Source organism: Protomyctophum parallelum (genome assembly GCF_964188405.1).
Source record: "Protomyctophum parallelum genome assembly, chromosome: 13".
Lineage (NCBI taxonomy): Eukaryota > Metazoa > Chordata > Actinopteri > Myctophiformes > Myctophidae > Protomyctophum > Protomyctophum parallelum.
Window position 1 is genome coordinate 13,141,503 of NC_139708.1, and position 24,775 is coordinate 13,166,277.

General features: G+C 44.6%; 1 protein-coding gene across 3 annotated transcripts in view; it reads left to right on the forward strand.

Annotated features, from left to right (window-relative positions):
• The window catches only part of atxn2l (ataxin 2-like), a 35,506-nt gene that overhangs the window by 5,593 nt on the left and 5,138 nt on the right, over nt 1-24,775 (forward strand). The window contains exons 6-23 of one of the 3 annotated variants that reach the window (XM_083779315.1): nt 106-227; nt 1,327-1,418; nt 1,991-2,206; nt 4,020-4,480; nt 5,437-5,520; nt 6,004-6,144; nt 8,106-8,183; nt 10,291-10,352; nt 13,624-13,795; nt 14,357-14,486; nt 15,745-15,814; nt 15,966-16,160; nt 16,467-16,539; nt 17,454-17,623; nt 18,106-18,229; nt 18,553-18,671; nt 20,321-20,488; nt 20,678-20,852. In XM_083779315.1, coding sequence (XP_083635441.1) covers nt 106-227; nt 1,327-1,418; nt 1,991-2,206; nt 4,020-4,480; nt 5,437-5,520; nt 6,004-6,144; nt 8,106-8,183; nt 10,291-10,352; nt 13,624-13,795; nt 14,357-14,486; nt 15,745-15,814; nt 15,966-16,160; nt 16,467-16,539; nt 17,454-17,623; nt 18,106-18,229; nt 18,553-18,671; nt 20,321-20,488; nt 20,678-20,852 — 2,652 coding nt within the window. Of the gene's footprint in view, nt 1-92; nt 228-1,326; nt 1,419-1,990; nt 2,207-4,019; nt 4,481-5,436; nt 5,521-6,003; nt 6,145-8,105; nt 8,184-10,290; nt 10,353-13,623; nt 13,796-14,356; nt 14,487-15,744; nt 15,815-15,965; nt 16,161-16,466; nt 16,540-17,453; nt 17,624-18,105; nt 18,230-18,552; nt 18,672-20,320; nt 20,489-20,677; nt 20,853-24,775 lie in introns of all 3 variants that reach the window. The other 2 variants (XM_083779314.1, XM_083779316.1) reach the window with 2 other exon arrangements.

Genomic DNA, 24,775 nt, shown 5'->3' on the forward strand with positions numbered 1-24,775 from the left:
TCACATAAATCACAAAAAATAAATGCATCGATTTGATACAGTTGAGTTACTGTATCGTTTACACCCCTGTTATGTGTGTGTGCGTGTGCGTGGGTTCGTGTGCAGACACGTTCACAGACACGGCCATCAGCTCGTCGCGCGTCAACGGCGAGCACAGAGAGAAGGTTCTACAGCGCTGGGACGCTGGAGACAGCAACGGAGAGAGCTACGACCTGGAGTCTGACGCAGTGAGTACACACACACACACACACACACACACACACACACACACACACACATACGCACGTGTTGTTGAATGTGTTGTTGAACGTATTGTTTGGTGTGTGGCATCACTGCACAACAAGTATAAAATCCGGGAAATTCTAAACCCCCCAACCCCTAAATTAACATATATACTCATTAATAAATGCCTGATTCTAACCCTAAACCCTTTGTCGAGCGTCTATCTATGCGAACACAATTGGCCCGTGTCCGGGGGATGGAAGCCGGGCGGGGAGGCCGATATTTGTCACTGCGTGTAATCCTACGGGCTGGGGGCGGAGCCTATCAGCAGGGAGTGTTGAGTGGGAGGAGTAGGATGAAGGCTCTAACGTCTTCCCGGTGGGGGCAGCAGTGACAACGACTACACTGGGGGGAAAAAATTGGTAAAAAGCTAAACTAAATTAATAAAAGGCCCCTCCTCCTCTTCCTAAATCCCTTTTTACTGAAACGTTAACCTAAGCCTTATTCAACCTAACAGCACCTTTTGTGCTGTTTTCTGCTGTGCACAGTGCACACTTTCAATTCTTACGCTTTTGCACTGACTGAATGGACACTTTATTAGATTTTTGACGCGATACGATGAGGCACTCGCAAAGTAGTTACAAGACTGTAATAGACAATTCGTTTTTACTTCCGTATACCGTTGCTCTGTATTGTATTGTTGATGCTTCTTATTTTCTATTCTTTTTGCCCTGTATTGCTGTGCACAACACTACCATTTATTTTTCCTTACTCTTTACCTCTGTATCCTTAAGCCACAGGTGGATACCAGTTTTGGCTCTCGTTGCCACCGAAGCCCATTATAAATAAAAGAAAGAAATTGTAATTCTATTGTGCATGTAATGTGCATATCATCACCTGAACACCAGATTAGAGGAATTTTCAAAATCTAGATGAAGTAAAAATATAATGTGACGGGAAAGGCGTCCAAGGGCGTCATGTGGCATTGTTAGTTAACTGCTGTCCTGCCTCTAGGCGACTGAATTCCCCCCGGGGGATAATCAAAGTATCTATCTATTATATGGTTTTATTTTGACCTGCTCTATTGCACCCCGCCCCCTGCAGGCGAACGGCTGGGATGCCAACGAGATGTTCAAGTCCCACGAGGAGACGTACGGCGTCAAGTCCACCTATGACTCCAGCCTGTCCATGTACACGTGAGTTCTCACCCTCACATCCTCTCATGGTGACATTCACTTCCATGTGTACATCAAAGTATCATCAGAGTAAGTGATTTTCTTTGGTTAAATAAGTACTGTAGATCTTGGGGCACCTGCTCGCCTGGTGGTCCAGCCGCATGCTACATGTGGGCTCTGGCCTGCCAGCGTGTCGCGTGTTCGAGTTCCGTTCGCGACAACATTTGCTGCGTGTCTCTCCCTCTTTCCTGTCTATCTTCACTTGTACATGTAACTATCACTAAAGGCAAAAATCCCAAAACAAATGTTTAAAAAAATATATAGATCTAAGTTAAATAGCTCTATGTTCTGATAGTACTCATTGCTATAGTGTTTGATCAGTAACAGGTGTCTCTCCAGCTCTTTATTAAACAGAAAAAGCATTTTCAGGTTGGGATACCAATGTTATCCAATCAGGATAGAGAACTCGGGCAGGATACAGAATAACCATGACACAACAGTGATCACCCTCCCGGTTGTTGGCACCCGTACCTAAGGTCGCCTACCCCTGATTTATTGTATCATGTCTCCCAACGCCTCCCTCTTTGCTGTAGCGTTCCGCTGGAGCGTGGGACCAGCGACATGTTCCGCCAGCGGGAGGCGCGGGCCGCCCGGCTCGCCACAGAGATCGAGAGCAGCCCACAGTACCGCCGCCGCGTCTCCCTGGAGAACACCGACGGCAAAACCGAAGAGGAGAAGTTCAGCGCCGTGCTTCGAGGCGACAGGGAGGACCAGAGGGGGGCCAGCCCCGGGTTCAGCTCCAGTGGCAGGTAGGTGACAGGGAGGACCAGAGGGGGGGGCAGCCCAGGGTTCAGCTCCAGTGGCAGGTAGATGACAGGGAGGACCAGAGGGGGGCAGCCCAGGGTTCAGCTCCAGTGGCAGGTAGGTGACAGGGAGGACCAGAGGGGGGGGCAGCCCAGGGTTCAGCTCCAGTGGCAGGTAGATGACAGGGAGGACCAGAGGGGGGCAGCCCAGGGTTCAGCTCCAGTGGCAGGTAGGTGACAGGGAGGACCAGAGGGGGGGGCAGCCCAGGGTTCAGCTCCAGTGGCAGGTAGATGACAGGGAGGACCAGAGGGGGGCAGCCCAGGGTTCAGCTCCAGTGGCAGGTAGGTGACAGGGAGGACCAGAGTGGGGGGCAGCCCAGGGTTCAGCTCCAGTGGCAGGTAGGGGACAGACGGTCAGGCCCCATTCCCATCAAAATAACTTTGGTTCTAGAACTGGTTCCGTTCTAGCCTGATTATCAGACTGTAGCTTTCTTGCAGTCCACTCAGGGGGGGGCGGCTGGATCCAGGCTAGTTCCGTTCTAGATTATTGGAACCTTGGTGCTTTCACAGAACCACTGGACATTGTTTTGGTTCCAGTTCCGAACCAACGTTTAGGGTTCTGAACCAATTCACTTTCAGTGGAAACACTCTGAACTGGTTCAATATTAGGCAGGGAAAAATAACTGAACCGTTTCAACCCCGGTGGAAAAGGGGCCACAGTGGTGGGAAAAAGGTATTCACATGTTTTACTTAAGTAAAAGTATCGCTACTGCAATAGTAATGCATCCGTGTCACTGCACTATAACTTCTATAAGGTCAGCGTTATGTAGCCTACAAACTTCAAAATCTTATCATCATCCGTGACACCCCTTTAAAGGTGCAGTGAAATGAAAAAGACGTTTTTCACACTTTTAGACCATATCCGTGGTCATTATATGGGCATACCTAACAATGGATGCCAAAATAATGTGAAAATTCTCATTTCTGTGTGTTTTTATATCAAAGGTCCATAAAAACGATTGCATTATTTATTTATTAAAACGAAAACGTGCTGCGTGATGACGTGTAGAGATACACATCGATAAAAGCCAATATCAATGAAGCTCACCAGTTTAATTTCCCATATTTGCGCATCCATCCATCACAGCTGATATTGATTACATAATACTCCGTTTTTATTTCCATTCCAGATAACATGATCCAGGCAGTGTATTACTCGGTTTCAACTTAATCATCACGCTAGAATATGTATCTGAAAACATTATAGGGTAGAAATAAGCCACATAACAGTAAACTGGTTGTGCTGGCCGACCATTATGATTTATAAACAAACAACACCACGCTGTTGCGCTTAGCATAGCTACCGTCCCTAGCTACCGTCCCATCGCCTGAAGGGATGCGACGCTCTGATTGGTTCAGAAACTTCAGACCGGTGTTTCATGTGGAAACACCATTTTCATGTTGTTCACCATTTCCGTTTCACTGCGCCTTTAAGGACTTTTTGGGCATAATTCAGTGCATTATTTCATACACTAAATATGAAACAGAAAATAGTCAATAATTGCGCTGAAACCTTGTCCCGTCCGCCCGCCCCGCGGGACCTACGGGCAACGGGCCGGCCCGCGCATCACTAGAGCTTGGGCTCTTTGAAGTCTCCTATTGCCCGATTATGACCCGCTCATCAAATTATTGACTCCACAAAATCTCCATGAATTCAAGGCTTCATCATTGGTGTGTAAGTGGTAGAAAACAAGTAATGTTATTTATTCCTTTAATCCATGTATAATCCAATGTCCTTTTTCTCCCCCCGACCCCCCAGGGAAGGGAAGTACATCCCTCTGCCTCAGAGGGCCCGGGAGATGGGCGCGTCCAGGGAGATGGGCGCGTCCAGGGAGATGGGCGCGTCCAGGGAGATGGGCGCGTCCAGGGAGATGGGCGCGTCCAGCGCCGGAGGAGGTGGGCGGGGCACGTTGGGAGGATCCGGTCGCTTAGGTGGAGGACCCGCCTCCTCGTCCAGATACGCCCCTCCTCCTGGCTCCTCCCCCTCCTCCTCATCGTCCAGATATGCCCCTCCTCCTGGCTCCTCCCCCTCCCCCTCCTCCTCCTCGGATAGGAGCAGCCCGCTGTCCGTCAGGACGGCCTACTCCCCCCACCAGCAGGGCAGCCCCGCGGCCGGCGGCAGCCCCACCCCCAGCTCCTCCTCCTCCCACCTCCCTCACTCCCTGTCGCATCCGCAGGCGCTGAGCGACGCTGCCGCCGCACGCTCGGCCGTCAACGGAGGTACGCCGGGACGGCAGGGTTGATGTTGACAGCAGATTTTTGTTTTAGTCGTCGTCTTTTGAATAAGACTGCAGAGTCAAGTGGTAATGGGACGGTCTAAGTGTTCGTCCCAGCGCTGTGATATGTCCTGTTGCGAGTAGACCCATGTAGACCCATGTAGAACCATGTAGACCCATGTAGACACAAGTTGACCCAACTGATTCAATTAGTTCCATTCAATGGTTGCTTGCAACTACATGCATCTGCATGCGTCTGTACATGGGTCTACGCGCAACCGTTTGGTTGCAAGTAGTTGCATGGCGACCCATTGGTGTTTTTGGGGCTTCAGTCATATTTTAGTCACCTGAAATGTTCTACTTGTTCTAGTTTTAGTTTATTAAATATGGTGAGACTACAGTCGACTAAAATGTATTTTTGCTTGGCCGTGATGACATTGAAATGGCTGATTTTCACTTAGCTGCGCATGCATGCCAAAAATAGCTGATCTACAAGCTCACGACTTGTCGTGTTGCAACACGTTGTGAGCTTGTAGATCAGCTATTTTCGGTCCATGACACCCACACGCTCCCATGATGTCTTGTTTTAGTTCTACTGGCTCTCTTCTCCACTAGTCCCATTTTAGTCTAGTTTACATTTGTTGACGTAATCGTCAGTATATGTAGGCATAGTTTTAGTCATCATAGCTTAGTTTTTATTTAGTTTCCGTCAGTGAAAAAAGGTAGTCGACGGACAAAAGTCAAACGGACTGAAATCAGAAATAAAAACTAGCCTTTTCATGAAAATGTCCAGTGAACTTAAACCGCAATGTGTTGTTTTCCGAAACTTACTAAAACTAATCGAAATCATAAAGAAAACGTCTTTGTCGAAGCTCTGCAAATCTGCTTCGTATCGTGTTTTTTTGCTCGCCATTGGTGTGTGTGTGTGTGTTAAGCAGCTTGTCTTTCTCCTCTATATAGTTGTGTCAAGAACCTCCCCTAAATCCCAGCGGCCGCAGAGCAACAGAACACTGCGCACCCCCAACTCCCAGTCATCACCCGCTGGTACACACACACACACACACACACACACACACACACACACACACACACACACACACACACACACACACACACACACTGAACTATCCTCCCACTCTGTCCTCTCAGCATGCCCTAATGCAGGGCAACTTAGATGATGGAGAGGACCACTATATTTCCACACTCACTCCAGAGGGCCACATTTATGTCAGGCAGAAACCTCCTATCTCCATAAATTAATGCCCTACTTTCTCAGTCTATGTCACAAAAAAGAAGCAAAAATAGCCGATCTACAAGCTGAAAACGTGTCACAGTGTTTTAAGACTTGTTTTGAGCTTGTAGATCGGCTATTTTTGTATATTTCAATTGGAATTATTTTTTTATTTTATTTTAGCATTACCTACTGTATCTGTACCGTTAATAATCATGTTAATACAGTATTCAATCAATATTCAATGAATTTGATTTAAAATGTCCATCTCTCTCTCTCTCTCTCTCTCCCATTAGTCTCTCGCTCACCCAAACCCGAAAATGCTCCAGCACAGGACCTTCCGTTGGCCGGCCCCGCCTACCTAGACTCCTCCCCCTCCTCAGATACCACGGCGACCTCCAAACCCTGCGGCCCCACCCCGTTGTTCCCTGTCGACGGTGAGAGACGATACGATTGTCTAAACCAGTGGTTCTCAAAGGTTTTTTAAGGGGCAAAGCCCGGAGGGCCTATGGTCCCTTATTGTATTTGTATGTTTTCTTCTTGTTCTTCTTCTTCTTCTTCTTCTTCTTCTTCTTATTCTTATTCTTCTTCTTCTTCTTATTCTTATTCTTATTCTTCTTCTACCTCCAAATATTGCATTTCTGTCTTAACCCTGCTGTCAGTTTTCACAAAACTTTGCAATATGGTAGAGGTCTATGCCAAACGGTGAAGACACAAAGCTCACAACCATTGGCAGGGCTCGAAATAGCGACCATTTTGGTCGCAAATGCGCCTGAATTTTAATCATTGCGACCTAAAAATATATTTGGGAGCACCAGTGCCACTACAAATAATTACTGTGGTGCGCATGGCTACAACGATCGATTGTAGAAAAACGGGCGCTCTGAGCCGCTCTCTGACATCCAACTCCACTGTACTGCCAGTGCTCCTGTCTGCTAGCTGCACTAGCACTTCATGCTAACAAACCAACGTGTGAAGTGTGTAGTGTTCTACTCTTTGACACAACGGTACGGGACAACGTTGAGCACTGCATCGCTCACATTCCAGAGCGCCTCGGCTCGCAACTTCACCATGTGTCAAGCGTTCAGATTCAGAAAAGACCGGAGCGAATGTAAAAGAGAAGGAGGCGGACCGGCGGTGTGTGTGCGTGTGTGTGTGTGTGTGTGTGTGTGTGTGTGTGTGTGTGTGTGTGTGTGTGTGTGTGTGTGTGTGTGCGTGCATGCAAGAGAGAGAGGGAATGAGAGAGAGAGGGAGGGAGAGAGAATAGCAGACTTGTAAGTGTTTCTACATAGCATAGCAGCAGTATTGATACTTTTACTTAATAAGTAAAACATTAGAGTAATTTTTCCACCACTGATTAGAAGTATAGGCATATAGCTATAAATACCATGTTTTACATCGAAATTATTTTATATTATAAATTCTAATTATATGATCTAAATGGGCTATGAAGGTGAAAAACACAAAACAAAGAAAAAGAAAACAGGTGATGTGACTGGCCGGAATCAGTGTAGACTAGAGGGTTCTCATCTGGAGATGTTTGATGCCTCAGTCTCTTTGAAGGATGGATGAGGGACAGAAAGTCTGGACACTACATTTTAAATTATGGCATTCATTTTTATACTTTAGTCATTTTATGTTATTTGTAAACCACACGTTATTATATTGTTTTTATGAATGTAAAAAATCGATTACATATGGTGCTCCTTAGATTTTGGTGGGTGCTCCTAATTTTCTTCTGGTGCTCCTTCATTTTGAAATTAGTAGCACAAGCGCTACCAAGTAAAAAAGTTAATTTCGAGCCCTGATTGGCCAAAGGGTGGTAGGACTCAAACAGGCATAGCTCATGGACCGTTTGACCGTCAGCAATACAACTTCGATACACATATGCGTCTCCTCATGCCGAACAACTTTCATGTTGTCTTTTGACCTCTGACCTTTAGATTCCCCACTATTTTGCACTCCAGGTGAAAATAATTCTAAATTTGATAGGTAATTATTGACCTACAGTAGCATCCTATAGTGTGTATAGTTTCAATGTACATATTATTTATTTTCTTTGGATATTCTACTGTTAGACTTATGATAGGTTCTTTACTTAGATGACAATGTCTATGCATTTGATGTATTATCTTGTGTTGTCCTTGCTTACTGTAAATCACTCTGTATTAAGAGCGTCTACTAAATGCCTAAATTGTAAAACATTTAAGATGACTAAAACTAAATGGATTTATTCAAAAGACTATGACTAAAACTAAACCAAAATCTGCTGTCAAGATCCACACTGGTTCCAGGGTTCTGTAGCTTCAGCGATGCACTGTGGGTTTAAGTCTTCTGTAGCTTCAGTGATGCACTGTGGGTTTCAGTGATGTGTGTGTCTCTATCTGCCTCCCAACAGTGAATGAGATCCTGATCTCAGCCGCTAAGGAGCGAATGGAGGGTCTGGCCGCCCCGCAGGAAGGAAAGAACAGCAAAAGTAAGCCTGGATTATACAGAAAAGATAGACGATCTTCCATCTCATAGCAGGTCGCAGTGCTCTGAGGCCACATCCAGACAGAGACATTTAAAATAATGTCACGAGTCGTTGTCAAAAGGTTTACCGTCCACACAGAATTGTCTCAAGAAATGTGTGTGTCTATTAGAAACCACGACAACTCCACACACCCCACTCTGAATACGCCTGTACTATACACTATATGCCCGGCATGTAGCTGCCACAAAGCACCAACAAGAGAGAAGAAGACATGGACCATGCACATACAACTCATGCTGCGACGTAAACATTAACAGACGGAGAATGCTGTTCTCCATGTCCACTTGTTGCTGACAGTGGTCGTATAAGAGCAGTACTGTAAAAGCCATCTCGCAATCGGTAGCTTCTACAGCACGAACACACCGCTGATGGGGGAGCTGTGGTGTCATCGGTTCAGGAAAGGGGGGGTCATACGTTAGTCCGACGTATACCAATAGTTCGACATGCGTGGCCGGTTAAGACTCACCCTAGGGCTGCTAATGAATATTCTAAGGAATAATCAAATATTTTTTTTAAATTGACTATAACAAATTAAGGTTCAAATAAGAAGAAAAAAATGCCAAGAGAGCGCATTTCTCAGCACCAACCGTGGCCGGCGCATATAGAGAAAGAAATAGAGATAGTTTGACAGCATATTAGGCTACAATAATGTTATATTATAATCATATACATTTGACGTTCGATTTTTGGCCAATTCTTGCAGCACTAACTCACCCGTGGCTCCGACATACGTGGCCGGTTAAAGGCTTATTCATAGTCTGGATTTTCGGTGGTGAGGTGACCACCGGTCCGGTGGTGAGCTGACCACCGGAGCTGAAATAACGTTGAGCGATGGTGAGTAAAAACGGAGAGAAGGGCTGGTGCGGTGGTGGTGGTTTGCTCTTCACTGCGGCTTGTGGCGTCATGTTGTAGTTCGGAGGTCACCTAACCACCGAAAATCCAGACTATGTATGAGCCTTAAGACACATGATACAGTACGTGTCCGGTTAAGACTCACCTGTGGCTTCCGCGTCTGGTTAGGGTTAGCTTAGAGTTTGGGGGTAGGGTGTCGGACCATTGCGTGTCGGACTGTTAGGATGTCGGACCAAAGATATGCACCCTCAGGAAAGATGCATATTTGTTGTATACATGGAGACGCAAGGGTTGCATCTTCAGATTTGTTCACTCTGGGACCCGGTTTCAAAAATGAGTGTATTCGGTCACCCAACATGCCAGCTTTGTGTGGACGAAACGGCAATATGATTATTTAAAACCTTTGGTGGATTCACCTAAAAACTTCTCTGTCTGCACGGCACCTCCGAATGTTGGATGGGGAGATGGGTTGTACGATGTTCTGGCTATCGACCCTTTGCAACAGCGGAAAGAAATTCCATGTTTGAATCGTCAGGTTTCGCGAGTACATGATTGTGAAAAATGCTATATTTATATACAGTATAATGTTTAATGTTTAATGAATTGGCTATTCAAAAATAGCATATATTCAATATTCAATAAGCTATGAGCTTGTAGATCTGCTATTTTTCAAAAAGCGTAAACATGTAAAAAAAATTTGAATGTATATATTTTAAGGTGAACATTTTTAACCCATTTTGGACTGAGGCCGATTCTAAAAACGCCTTCTAAATACTGACCTAAGTTTCCTGAAAAACAATAATATTTTTTGAATACTGTACATACTGTACAGAACCCCAAAACGCCCAGAATGGGTTAACTCAAATCTTTGCTTCTGGGCGAGTCCCTTGAACATAATATTTTGAGATGGGGGTCCGGTGGCCAAATACATACTTTTGAGCAACACTGATATTATAGCAACATTTTTTTAAGAATCAGCCTCAAGTCATAATGGGCTTGTGCAGCCCTAATTTGCAACTTTATCTCTGTCTCTGTCTCTGTCTCTGTCTCTCTGTCTCTGTCTCTGTCTCTGTCTCTGTCTCTCTGTCTCTCTCTCTCTCTCTCTCTCTCTCTCTCTCTCTCTCTCTCTCTCTCTCTCTCTCTCTCTCTCTCTCTCTCTCTCTCTCTCTCTCTCTCTCTCTCTCTCTCTCTCTCTCAGCTCCCTCAGTGCAGCAGAGGACACAGTTGGAGGAGCTACGGAAATTTGGCAAAGAGTTCAGGGTGAGATGAGCAGCATGTCATCAGATTACTGACACATCTTGTGACCTCTGAACCCAACGTTGTTGCTGGAACAGCCGCGAGAATGGCTGGGGGGGGATTACTTGCTTAACGTGGACCAAATTGACCAAATTGTTAAATATAACGTAAGAAAGAGGCAAACATTGTGGAAATAGATGCTCTACAAGTGCACACAATGCCTCGCAGTGCGAGAGCTTCAAGTAGTTCTGCTAGTATTTCCACAACATTTGTCTGTGGAACCGAGTCAAACTAAATGTACATGTAATGCCTACAATTCTTGCCAAGTTGCGGGGGTGGGGGGGTCCTCAGTTCAAACTAGAAAAAGTGCCCTTCTGGGCACAGGTCTCCACCAGGATTTCTTCCTCAGCCTAGTGGGAATATGCGTGCACAGTTTCATCGCAATCGGACGCTGCGTTGAGGAGTTGTGGCGATTTGTACAAAGCGGGCTACTCCTGAAAACTGTAGGAGCCAATCGTGGCCAATCAGGATGGAATATGAGAAATCAAACAAACCTGTCTTGATCACATGTGTACCGATTTGCGTGAAATTTAGTAATAATAGAAAATGTGTTTTACATATGTCGGCCTCCTGGTGGCGCTATAAAGAGCAGATGTGAAAAATTCCAGGCAAAGGTTTTTCCTTGGCCTCTAGGGAGTTGGCATACAAAGTTATCCACAGATCCGTGCAGTTAGAGGTAAAAACACTTTTCGGCCAGTTATAGCGCCACCTTGAGGCTGAGTTGAAATTGTTCATGTGGCATTTCGTCCTCGGCCTAGTGGGAATGTGGGTGCACAATTTCACGGAAATCACGCGATGTGTTCATGATTTGCAGCATTTTGTTTGAAACTGAGCACTCCTATGAACTTTGGAAGCCAATCTTAACCAATCAGGATGGAGTCTGAGAAATCTGAAAGACCGGTTTCGTTGAATGGCTCTAGAGAGACTGTGTACCAATTTGCGTGATGTTTGGACAAAATCTGTAGGTGTACTGTGCAAAAACTTGTTTTGCACAAAGCGGCCTCCTGGTGGCGCTATAACAGGCCGTTCTGGAAAGTTTGGGGCAGAGGTTCATCGTTGGCATCCAGGGAGTGTGTGTGCCAAATTTGGCATCGACCGGGTTAACGGTGGCCGAGATTAGCTGCTCACGGACACACGGACGGACACACGGACGGACGGACGGAGTGCAAAACATACTCTCCCCCCATGCCTTCGGCCTGGTGGAGACAATAATGTTTATTGTGGGGGGTCCCCAGAGGATTAGCTTAATGTGCACTATTGTTTTCTCACTCAACAGTAAACAACCAACATAAATAAGTGTATACAGGGTATCTGCACATTTCTAATGTTACAATTTAATTTTGAGGCCTTTAAAATACCAAATTAGCCAAATTGTCAAATATTATTTTAAGAAAGCTGATCTATAGAGCGTCGCAGTCCCTCCCCCTTTCAGAAAAACGAGTGGCCCAGGAAATGAAAACCCAATGCATTTCTTATTTAATTTATTTAAAGACCTTTAAAGCGCCGTACGAAGCCAACTCTTGTCGTGACAAATCATGACAACACACACAATAGGCCCTGCGGTAAGCCCCGCCCGCTCGCTCAGCTGCCTCGATACCGTTGTTAAGCAGGACAAACATCAGCAAACCTCCATTGAGGACCGTGTTATGTCGGCGTTTTTCCGAAGAGGAATAGAAGCATTCATATCAACAACATTCATACTATAATAACGCCATGGTGAAACGTTGCTGTTGGGCGTCCTGCAACAGTGCTTAATAAGTACCCAGAAAGTTTGGGGCATTTCTTTTTATTCCTTTCCCTGTGGGTGCGCACATCATGCACATGTCAATGTTTACATTCTGGAGGTGGAGGACGCGGCGGTCACTCATTCACCCTCCCTGCTACTAAATCATACTATTAACGTCAACTTTTACTAAACAATGTTTAAATCAATCGTCTAATAAACAACTAACAACTTACCTTGGAGCAAATGGTGTGCTTTGTAACTTTCTAATCTCCACGCTCAGTTGCTTGTGTTGGTCTCCAGCCTCCAGTCACGTTCCCTCCCACTGCGGTTCAGAAAAAGAACGCTGCTTACCATTTTCTGCACATTGTATCCAAAAAGTGAAGGTCCGCTAATGGTCTAAACTATTTTTAATTTAGGAACGGCAAATAAAATAGTTTAGACCATTAGCGGACCTTCACTTTTTGCATGCAGAAGGGGGTAAGCAGCGTTCTTTTTTTTCTGAACCGCAGTGGGAGGGGACGTGACTGGAGCCTGTGGTTGAAGACAGTTATGTGGCTGCCGTCCAACACAAGCAACTAGAAAGTTACAAAGCACACCATTTGCTCCAAGGTAAATTGTTTGTTGTTTATTAGACGATTGATTTAACCATTGTTTAGTAAAGGTTGACGTTAATACTAGTATGATAGTAGCAGGGAGGGTGAACGAGTGACGCCACCGCCGCTTCCTCCTCTAGAATGTAAACATTGTGCGCACCCACGGGAAAGGAATAAAAATAAATGCCCCAAACGTTCTGGGTGCCTATGAAGCACTGTTGCAGGACGCCCAACAGCAACGTTTCACCATGGCGTTATTATAGTATGAATGTTGTTGATATGAATGCTTCTATTCCTCTTCGGAAAAACGCCGACATAACACGGTCCTCAATGGAGGTTCGCTGATGTTTGTCCTGCTTAACAACGGTATCGAGGCAGCTGAGCGAGCGGGCGGGGCTTACCGCAGGGCCTATTCTTCGGGCTAAACAAAGAATTAGAAAGTAGAAAGAAACGGCAGGTTACAACACTTTTTGTTGTTGTTTTTCTTCTTTGTAATTATTTGTTTGGCCCGAAAAATTGTGTGTGTTGTCATGATTTGTCACGACAAGAGTTGGCTTCGTACGGCGCTTAAAAGGTCTTTAAATAAATTAAATAAGAAATGCCTATGGGAGAATGCATTGGGTTTTCATTTCCTGGGCCACTCGTTTTTCTGAAAGGGGGAGGGACTGCGACGCTCTATAAGCTTGTGAGCTTGTAGTTTGGCTATTTTCACAATCATATCTGTGGAACTGAGTCGAACGAAATGCAATTCCAAGTGCTTGTCAGGGTGGGGTGGGGGGGGGGTCCTCAGTTCAAATAATTATGATTATTTTGGCGGGTGGTTGCGGCCTGAAAAAATAAATAATAATAAAAACATTTCTACCCGACAGCAACAATATCATAGTTACTGATATCTCTCTCTCTCTCTCCCTCTCAGCTCCAGCCCAGCTCCAGCTCTTCCTCAACTGCAAACCTTGCCAGTTTAGAATCGTCTTCGCCAGCGGGCGTTGCCCCCCAGATGGTGGACTCCAGACCCGCCCAGGATCAGCAAATTCCCGAGGCAGTGTCTTGCTCTACCGCTACGCTCACTCCTCCCACCCCCACACCAGGTGCAACCATAGATTCTTTACAAGTATACATTATGGATTAATGTATTTATATTTATATTTATATATTGTCGCTGCAGAGACTTATTTTGTATATATATATTTCTTGGCGGTTATTCTGTTGATTACTTTTTGGATTAATCGAAGAATCAAGAAGCATGTGTTTTTTTTTTTTTTTTTTTTAAGATATTTTTTTGCGGCTTACGCCTTTATTGATTTTTTAAGGGATAGAAAGTAGGCTGACAGGAAACGGGAGAGAGATGGGGGGATGACATGCGGTAAAGGCCGTGTCGGGTCCGGGAGTCGAACCCGCGGCACACCGCGACTGGATCACCAGTCCGGTGCCCAGACCGTTACGCTACGGCCTGGGCCAGAAGCATGTGTTTTAATTATTGTCTTTTTCATTTTGTAATTTCTAGCACAACGGTGTCGTGCGATAGTAGTGAAAAGATCTGATCCACAAGCATGTACCGTTGTGCGTTCGATCGGCTATTTTCACTATTTTAGAAATGTTTTGAGTCTTTACAAGCTTTACTGACCAATGTCCAAAACTATGGATACCAGGTGTCCCCCAGTCTGCGGGACCAGACAGGCAATCCGCCGGGACGCCTCAGCCCAGCTCCGGGACCCTCGCTACCGTGGACCCCCGGCCAGACAGCGTGGAGCGCACCAACAACTCACCAGTGGCCGTGGTGTAAGTCACTGTTTCTCACACTTGTTCATGTCAACGACCACCCAAATTGTGTATTGACCGCAGAACCCCCATCTGAAAAGGGTTTGTGCCAGGGGACCCCCCCCCCCCCCAGAAGAGAGGTGTTACAAAGAAATTCAGGATTATAAAAAAATGCCCAGACATCTTTGATATACATTTTTCAGAAATCTGCTATTTTTTTATATTCAACATATAAATGGATGAAGTGGTTTAAATGATTGTGGTGCTGTATTACAAAAACTATATATATTTGGCTGTGGACGGCCATATCATGGTTCCAGGGACCCCCCAGAACAAAATAACCCCTAAACCCCTTACCCCTAAACTTCTTTGCATTTTTTACTATTTTGAAAAACGCTTTTAAATAGTTAAAATAGCCGATCTAGCTAGTTGAACAATTTTAATATGTTTTTCAAAATAGTATTAAAGGCAAAGAAGTAAAGGATAAGGGGTTTAGCACTGACGAAAATAGGGCCCCAAATCTCCTCGCCAAACAAATAATCCACACAATCTCACACATCGTGAGATATGATGTTTGATGTAAATACATATTCTTTTAAATCCACTTCAGACATGCCTTCCCCACCTAATCCAGGGCACCCTTTCCCTTACAACTCTTCTGTTTTTAATCGTTTTAAGTCTTTGTAAACTTTTATTTATTTATTTTTGTGCTTTACAAAGTATGGTGAAAAAAATGCTCTACAAGTATGATGTATCATTTATGTGTTTATGTATCTTAACACAATCAGCGGATTTCTGTCGAAATAGAAGCTTGGGGTGCCGGGAAGGCCCCCCCCCTTCCGTTCCGTTATTTTTGCTTGCTTACCTCGCTAAGATTCCGATAAAGGTCGCTGATGATCGCTCGCTTCATATTTTAAACGAGAGGCATGTTGAAGTCAGAAATAAAGAGCGTAGTATATCCACCTGGTCAAAACCACGGAGAGCTCCCTAGATAACGCTCGCCGAGTCTTTCTTTGTGAACGGTAAACAGGGAAGTGAACGACAACGCACATGTGTGAAAGAACAAGTAGTATGGTGCAGAAGGAGAGGCCAACTAAAAATAAAAATAAAATAATTCAGAATATTTTTCTGAAAATGCGCTAGGACGTGTACACACGTCCTTTGGATCCGTCGGTTGGATTAGTTATGACGTTCCCACACGTCATACAGTCTGAATGTGTTAATGTATTATTATTATTATTATAACCTATAACCTTTACAACTGTTTTCATACTTACAGGCAGGTGAAGAACTCAACATTAAATCCCAACGCCAAAGAATTCCTTCCCATCAAAGCCCCCACTGTCTTGGTCAGTGTCTCTCTCTCACTTTCTCTCTTGCACGCACGCATGCACATCTCATTTTTATGTTTTTTCTCCTTTCCTTTTGTTTTTGTCTTAGCCTTTTTCTCCCCACAAGTACAACATGTCTTTATAACACTTTGTGTGTTTGTTTTTGCAGCAGAAGCCTGCTCCGACGCCCACCCCCCCACGGCCCACCCCACCCAGCCCGTCCCTGGTGCTAGCTCCTCCTCCTCCAGGACCCCCACAGGGGGGTGGTCAGCCTGGCGTGGGGCCGGGGGCCATCTACAGCAGCCCGCCTGGACCCTACTTGTCCTACGTGTTTCCCAACTCCATCCACGGACACCCCGTCCAGGTGCGCAGACTGCCAGTGTTTATTCCGTCGACTAAAAATAATTGTGCGAGTGCGTGCGCGTGTTTGTGTGTGTGTATGTATGTATGCGGAATATCTCATATTCTCCAAAAAGTAATAGTAAAATAAAAATTTGGGGTAAGAACCAATATAACACGTTACCATACAGACTGTTTTATTAATTTATTTTTTCAGGAAAACTATAAAATATTGAAGTTTAAATGTTTTGGATGGTGGTGACATGTACTGTACTGTAATGTGTGAGTGATGGATTGTGCATGCAGTTGTTGACTTTGGTGTCATTATCAGGCTGTTTCCCAGGCTCCTCAGATGTACCAGTACATGTCTACTGTCGCCCAGAGCAAATACCCCAGAGCTAAAGGTACACACACACACACACACGCGCGCACGCACGCACACACACAGACACACACACACCAACATTTTTTGCCATTTAGTTTTTGCCATTTTTAGCCATACGCCTAATGTCAAAAGATTGCTGATCTACAAACCTGCAACGTATTGTGCTGTGATGCGCTGTGGGCTTGTAGATCAGCAGTCTTTTTTCGGTGCATGACACCCCAGCGAGTAGATCACTCGCTGTGTAGATCACGGTTAACGCAGTTTCAAATCCCTGAAGCTAACGTCGAAATAATCCTAAACTAGAGTTTAACTTTTTGTACCAAATTGAACTCTAACCCTAACTTCTCTAACCCCCAATCTGGAATTCTGGATCTTTTCCTAATTATAAAATGAATTTGAGCCTTGCAAGTATATTAATACAAGCACACACAATGTGCAAAAACCCAATTGAATTGACTTGAATTGAATTGACTAGGGCTAGGCAGTGAGGCTGGGACGATAAACAGAAAGCAGGCGGGGCGGGGAGAGTAAAATTTATTTGATTTTATAATCGACTAAATGAATTAGTCTGATCAAACACTTCAAGTAACTTCACTTAGCACTGTATCATACTTTGTTGCACAGTTTTGGCATACAAAAATAGCGAAAACAGACTATCTACAAGCTTGTAGATACGCCACATCCTTTTTTTTTTTACATAATCGTATTAATCATATTCGAGGCAATTTTTTTAACCCTTTTAGGACTGAGGCCAATTCTAAAAACACCTTATAAATAAGTTTTATGAAACTTCAAATATTTATGCTGCTATACAAGCAACAAGAACCCCCGTCTTGAAGGGTAAAAACCCCAAAAGGGGGGATTCCGTCCTAAACGGGTTAAATCTTGGCACTGATTTGACGGTCATCACTCCCCCCCCTCCCCCTGCTGTAGGTCCAGTGGTGGGCCCTCGCGCCGCGGACCACCACGCCTCCCAGACGCAGGCCAACATGATGCAGGTGGCGGCCTCGGCGGCGGGCGCTCCGCTGGTGGCCTCGCCCTACCAGTCCTACCTGCAGTACGGACAGGTCCTCCAGGCCATGCCTCCACACTACCACGGACAGGTGGGTCCACCCAGGGGGCATTTTGATTTCTTTTTTAGTCGTCGTCTTCTGAATACATTTTTTATTTAGATTTAGTCATATTGTTTTAAATAAATAACGGTAGTGGGTCGCACGCACCAATTAAGACTTCAGTTCAAAACATTTATTTCATTTTTGAACAGGGACAAACACTGACAGCCGAAATGTTTGTCCCGATCTACAAGATCTTGTAGATCGGCACGCGAGCACAACCAAACATAAAATGACTGGCTCCCTTCTCCACTCGTCCCTCCCTGACATTTTAGTCTATAGTGTTTGTCAAATTGTCCGAATAATTAGACATAGTTTTAGTCATCATAGCCTAGTTTATTTAGTTTTTGTTTAGTTTTTGTCAGTGAATAAAAGGTAGTCGACGAACATTTTAGTTTTAGTCAAATGAAATCAACATTGGGTAACATTACATTTGTGATTTTGAACGTTGTCTTCTGTGTTGTGGCTTGCAGCCCATGTACTCCATGCTGCAGGGAGGAGCCAGGATGCTGACGTCCCCTCAGGGCATGGGGCACCCCGGACCCCCATACCCCGGCCAAACCGAGGGGCCTCAAGGCCCACAACAGGCCATGTATGGTAAGCAACAGTAGTTCAACTTCAACCCTAGCCCAGTTTAGAACCTCACCCTCAGCTATTAGCTCCGAGAAGATGTTCTGTGTCAGGACATCCCTGTCCAACTGCAGTGGATAAAACACTTTTCGCAGTATCGTGTTGAAAAGGTATTTCCTGAGAGCTACAGATGATAGAATTTGGTGTGGAAATTTTCGAGCGGGGTGAAACAACCGCTTAAATCAGGCTTAAATTGCTTATTAGTACCCTCACAGTCCCACCAGAGAGGCCCATCATAGCACTGTGTTCTAACTCTACTCCTCTCTTCCTCTCTCTCGGTGGTCTCCCAGCCCCCCAGGCCTTCTCCCACCACACGGGGGGGTCCATGCACCACCCTCAGCCCTCCAGCACGCCCACAGGCAGCCAGCCCCAACCCCAGCACACAGCTCCCAGTCCTGGACACGCACAGGTGTGTAGAGGCAATGTCTTCTTGATTTCTTCATGAAATTACAAAAACATAAATAATTTTATTTGTTTTGAAAACAAGCATTGAAAACAAATTTGGGAATGTTTTGAAATAATAATTAAAAATAAGATGAAGGAAACAAAAAATAAAGGAAACCATAAAAATGTGTTCTAGGGCACTGGTTCCCAAATAGTGGGTTGGGACCCATTTTTGAAACAATATATATGTTTCAAAAGATTAGTTTAAGGCTAAATTAAAACTAGTTTGGGTCCCGTTTGGGAACCACTGGTCTAGACTCTAGACACAGCATTTTGATACAGTAGCATCGATTGGAAAGGATACGCTACAATACAGTAGTTTTGCGACAATTCTGGTACATTTAACTAAGTCTTAGAGGAGTATTCCATCCCCAAAAAAACAACTTATTTTCTATCAATTACACACCCCATGAAGCCTTGAATAAATACTGTATTTATTCAAGGCTTCATGGGGTATAAATGGAGATTTTTGTTACATTACTAAGCCAATAATTTGATGAACGGCAGTCAAATTAGACCCGAGACCAGATTCTACCAATGTCTTCTAAAATCATGACATTTTTCTGAAAGAACATATGGTTATGGCCGTCGACCCCCATCTGTAAATCTGTTTTTCCAGGGACCCCCCAGAAGCAAATATTTGAGTTAAAAAGGTTTGCTGTGAAAGAGTACCGTATATATTCAAAGATTTGCACACGTTTTCACGACTTAAAAAAAATAGCAGATCTACAAGCTCATAGCACGCTATGAGCTTGTAGATGTTCTATTTTTCAACAACTAAAGTTTAACATTTTGTTTAAAGTGGTTAAAAGCTATGAGGTGACACAGACGCGTCCTCAGGTCTAAATGGATTAAGAATGCGACAAAAATGTGGCTGAACTACACCTTGAGTGAACTACTCCTGTGGTTAACTTGAGTTGAACGTTTTCGTCAACTGATTATGTTTTTTGTCAACTTTTTCTTTTTTTTCCCTTTTTTTTCTTGTGGGCCCTGATGGTGTAATGGCATTTATGGCAGATCTTATACTTAGCCTCGGAAACCCAGACGTTTTTATTTCCAGGGAGAAAAAAAAAGTCTGCCCCGAGTCCACTTCAATTCGGCATACAGTAGCGCAAACGTCGCTCACTCTCTGCTGATTTCTGATCGTCTGCACCTTTGTTAAGTTGATGCACACATGCACACACACACACACACACACACACACACTCCTCTCTCTCTAATTAATTAGTCTCATGTCCAGCAGCTGCGCCTAGTTTCTGATCTGCCGGGAGCTGCCTATGCCATAAAAAGCATAGGTGAGTTCCAGTCTAATACTTCTAATACTTGCATCCTGAAAATAGACGATCAGTAGCAGTAGACGATCTACAAGCAGTAGACAACTAGTGCTTGTAGATCTGCTTTTTTAAGAGTGCAACAACCCAAGAGCCACATGCATAAAACAATCTCTTTTCCTCTAGTCCCGCCCTAACATTTTAGTCTATCTTTTATCTGTTGATGAAATTGTCATAATTTTTAGCCATCATGGCTTACTTTTTATGTAGTTTTTATGTCGTTTTCGTCAGTGAAAAAAGGTAGTCGGCAGTCTGTCCTAAACATGTCCTTATTCCCCTACAGTCGGGTCAGGGGGGCCCACAGCCCCAGTCCATGTACCACTCCTCCACTCCTCCCAGCCTCCCCCCGGGCCATAGCTCCCCCCAGGCCTCCTACCCCATGCAGAGCTACAGCCTGCAGGCACACCAGCACATGGCTCATGGATTCCCCACCATCAGCCAGCTCACACAGGTACATCATTAATAACAGCAGTGTTAACTTTGACAGCACATTTTGATTTGTTTTTTTAGTCATAGTCTTTTGAATAAATCATAGTTTAGTCAATGCAATGTCTTAGTTATAGTCTAGTTTTATATATAATGTTGCACGGCAGATAAAAGCATATGAAGAGAGTGTGTGTGTGTCTCCTCCTCCCTCTAGGCTCACGTAGCGGGGGGAATGTCAGGCCCCCACCACCACTCTGCCGGGCCCCCACCTCCTCAAGTCATGCTCCACTATGCCGCCGCCCCCCAGCAGGGCGGCGCCAACGCGCCTCAGCACGGCCCCCCGCCACAGCAGGGCACACACCAACACTACTACATAGGACACCCACAAGGTACACACATCTGGTGATCTGTGTTCAAATAAGTGTTACTGTAGCTCTCTATATTCTGATTATTGTCTCCACCAGGCCGAAGGCATGTGGGGAGAGTATGTTTTGCACTCCGTCCGTCCGTGTGTCTGTCCGTGTGTGTGTCCGTCCGTCCGTCCGTCCGTGTGTCCGTGAGCAGCTAATCTCGGCCACCGTTAACCCGCTCGATGCCAAATTTTGCACACACACTCCCTGGATGCCAACGATGAACCTCTGCCCCAAACTTTCCAGAACGGCCTGTTATAGCGCCACCAGGAGGCCGCTTTGTGCGAAACAAGTTTTTGCACAGTACACCTACAGATTTTGTCCAAACATCACGCAAATTGGTACACAGTCTCTCTAGAGCCATTCAACGAAACCGGTCTTTCAGATTTCTCACACTCCATCCTGATTGGTTAAGATTGGCTTCCAAAGTTCACAGGAGTGCTCAGTTTCAAACAAAATGCTGCAAATCATGAACACATCGCGTCATTTCCCTGAAATTGTGCACCCACATTCCCACTAGGCCGAGGACGAAATGCCACATGAACAATTTCAACTCAGACTCAAGGTGGCGCTATAACTGGCCGAAAAGTGTTTTTACCTCTAACTGCACGGATCTGTGGATAACTATGCCAACTCCCTAGAGGCCAAGGAAAAACCTTTGCCTGGAATTCTTCACATCTGCTCTTTATAGCGCCACCAGGAGGCCCACATATGTAAAACACATTTTCTATTATTACTCCTTCACATTTTATCCAAATTTCACGCAAATCGCTATACACTATCTCCATAGTCATGTGATCAACACGGAGCGGCACCATTTCCCATCTTCCATCCTGATTGGCTAAGATTGGCTTCCAAAGCTCACACGAAAAAAAAGCTCATTTCGAAAAAAGGCCACAAATCACAAACACAGTGTGCAATTTCCGTTAAATTTTCGCACATTTTCACTAGGCCGAGGACGACATGCCACAATTTCTTCCTCAAAATCAGCCTCACGGTGGCGCTATAACAGGCCAATTCCTGTTTTTTGCTATAACTGCATCGATCTGTATACAACTTATGTATGCGCACATGGAAAAACTTTGTACCTGCATCCCTCCAACACGAACCTCCGGCCCAAATCTTCCTCAACAGCCTGTTATAGCGCCACCATGAGGCCACAACCTGACCTGCCCTGGTGGAGACCTGTGCAGATTGGCACTTTGTCTAGTTCATTACTATATTCATTGCTATATCAATCAATCAATCAATCAATCAATCAACTTTATTTGTTCAGACTCAGGGTCCAATAACAACAGACAACATAAAACAGTACATACAGAGAAGCAACACCCCTAACCCAAAAAAACATCATTTTTACAATAAACATTCATACCAGTGCTTTCAAAAAGCAGACCGGTACCTGGTACTACTGAAGCTGGGGTTACATAGCAGCATAATTATGCAGTTTTTAGACTCATTGAGCCGACACATAAATGTATACATCAAGTGTCTCAGTAAGGCATGAAAGGTGTAAACTCCCACACTACAGAATAACTCACTTGCACTGCTCCACCTTGGTTTGTTCAATAATATACGCATGCAATCATTATAGGCAACCTGCAGTTTATACATACTTGCTTTCTTAAATTTAACCCACAAGGGGGCGGTATAGAGGGGAGTACAGTATGCTCTAAAAAGATTAACTTTAACCTCAGGTGAACATGAGCGGAATTTCCTCCCCAGCATGTTTGCCTGAGCATACAGTATACGGCGCTGCCTATACAGATCCTCATCATCAGACAGTTGGTCAGTTATCACATGTCCCAGATACTTGGCTTTACTGCAAATGGATAACACCTGATCAGATAAATAAAAGGAGGGAAAGGAGAGGTCTTTATCCCCTTTCGTCCTGCAGAACATTACTACGCTCTTTTTGGCATTGTATTTAATATCATACGCTACCCCATATTCAGAGCATACATTTAGCAGCTGTTGAAAGCCAGCACTACTGGGAGAGAGTATTGCCAAGTCATCAGCGTACATCAGATTGTTTACCAGGGAGTTTCCAATCATACACCCTGTGTTACAGTTATTCAGCTGAACAGAGAGATCATTCATATAAAGATTAAATAGGGCTGGGGAGAGTAACCACCCCTGCCGGACCCCATTACCTACAGTAAAAGGAGCCGAGACCCCACTTCCCCATCTAACCTGCATGCTCTGGTTAGCATACCAGTATGCCAGGATTCTTATGATGCTGTCAGGCACCCCCCTTTCCCTCAGTTTTAGGAACAGCTTCTGATGACAGACCCTGTCAAAGGCACGGGACGCATCAATAAAACCAACTATAACAGATGAATTATGGCTTTTGTAGTTATCAACCACTTCCTTTAAGGCATAAATGCAGAGGTCAGTACCATGTTTAGCCTTAAACCCAAACTGATTGTCAGTGGTATTAAAAAAGGAGCCTAAACGAACTAATAGGATCCTTTCAAGGACAAAACTCTGATGCTGGCATTCAAAGCAACCAAAGGTATGGCTCCCCCATATCTTACAAGTATGATTGAACCCTACAAACCCTCCCGCGCACTCAGATCAGCCAACGCAGGGAAACTGGAAGTACCCTCACTAAAAACGCCGGGACAACGCTCCACACGTCCCAAACTCTTCTCCCTTCTGGCTCCAAAACTGTGGAATGCACTTCCCATTGCAGTCAGAACTGCAGCATCACTCCCAATCTTCCGCCGTAGCCTGAAAACCCACCTTTTCAGACTCCATCATGGCCCATAGCACTTACCCTAACCCCTTAGATAGCATTTATGTTGGCTTAGATAGCATTTGACACAGACTTATAGCATGTTATGTAGACAGCACTATAATTGTATTGTATATAGTCATAGCACGTTATAGTACATATGTATAGCATAGTAGTAAATATGTATAGTTTATATGTATAGTGTATGTATAGTTTCATTATATAGATATTCCACTGTTACTTTCTTAGCTTACGCATGTTTCATGATATTGATAAATGCTTTTATGTGATGTATTCCCATGCTTTTGTTCTTGCTTAAATGTAAGTCGCTCTGGATTAAGAGCGTCTGCTAAATGCCTAAATTGTAAATTGTAAATTGTAAGGACCTTGGACAATACACTGGCAAGAGCAATAGGCCTATATAGGCTATAGATAGAGTATAGAGTATTTGTTCAGTAACAGAAAATAACCTTTAAAGTCAGGATACCAATTTTATCCAATCAGGAGAAGGAACTGTGGTCAAATAAGAACAATTGGGAAACAAAAACAAAATAATAATATGGGTTAATAAATGGGTTCTCTCTCTGATTGGCTGAAATTGGCAAAACCACCTGAAAATGTATTTTGTGTTTATAGTCTTTTGTCTATAGACCAAAAACGCATGGGCTGTGAAAGTAAAACAATAATTGATTAAATCAATGAATTACAAGGTGCATTATTATTATTATCTGCGGGGGTCCGCTATAACTGCCTCTGTGTCGGTTTCGGTTTAGTTTAGGTAGGAACCAGAATGGAAAGGCGGATCTATTGTGTTCTGAGTCCTCCGTTTCCGCCGGACATATTTGCGGTGCGCACATACATCAGCCAATGAGAAAACCAGCTAGACTAGAGGACTAGCTTGCACATCGATGATAGACTCGGGCCCAATCCCAATTGCCTCCCTCAAGCCCTGAGCCCTGGACCGTCATTGACTTTAATGACGTCAGCTGTAAGTGCTTGAGGGTGAGAGGCTGCAAGGGCTCCAAATTGTTGTGAAAGAAATGGGACAGCACTTTGAAGATGAGTCCGCGATGCTAATACAGTATGGTATCTTCTTCGCATTCGGGTTCTTTTAAACGCCCCCCAGCCACTGCGTTAGTTTTACTGAGGTTAGGTTTAGGTATGC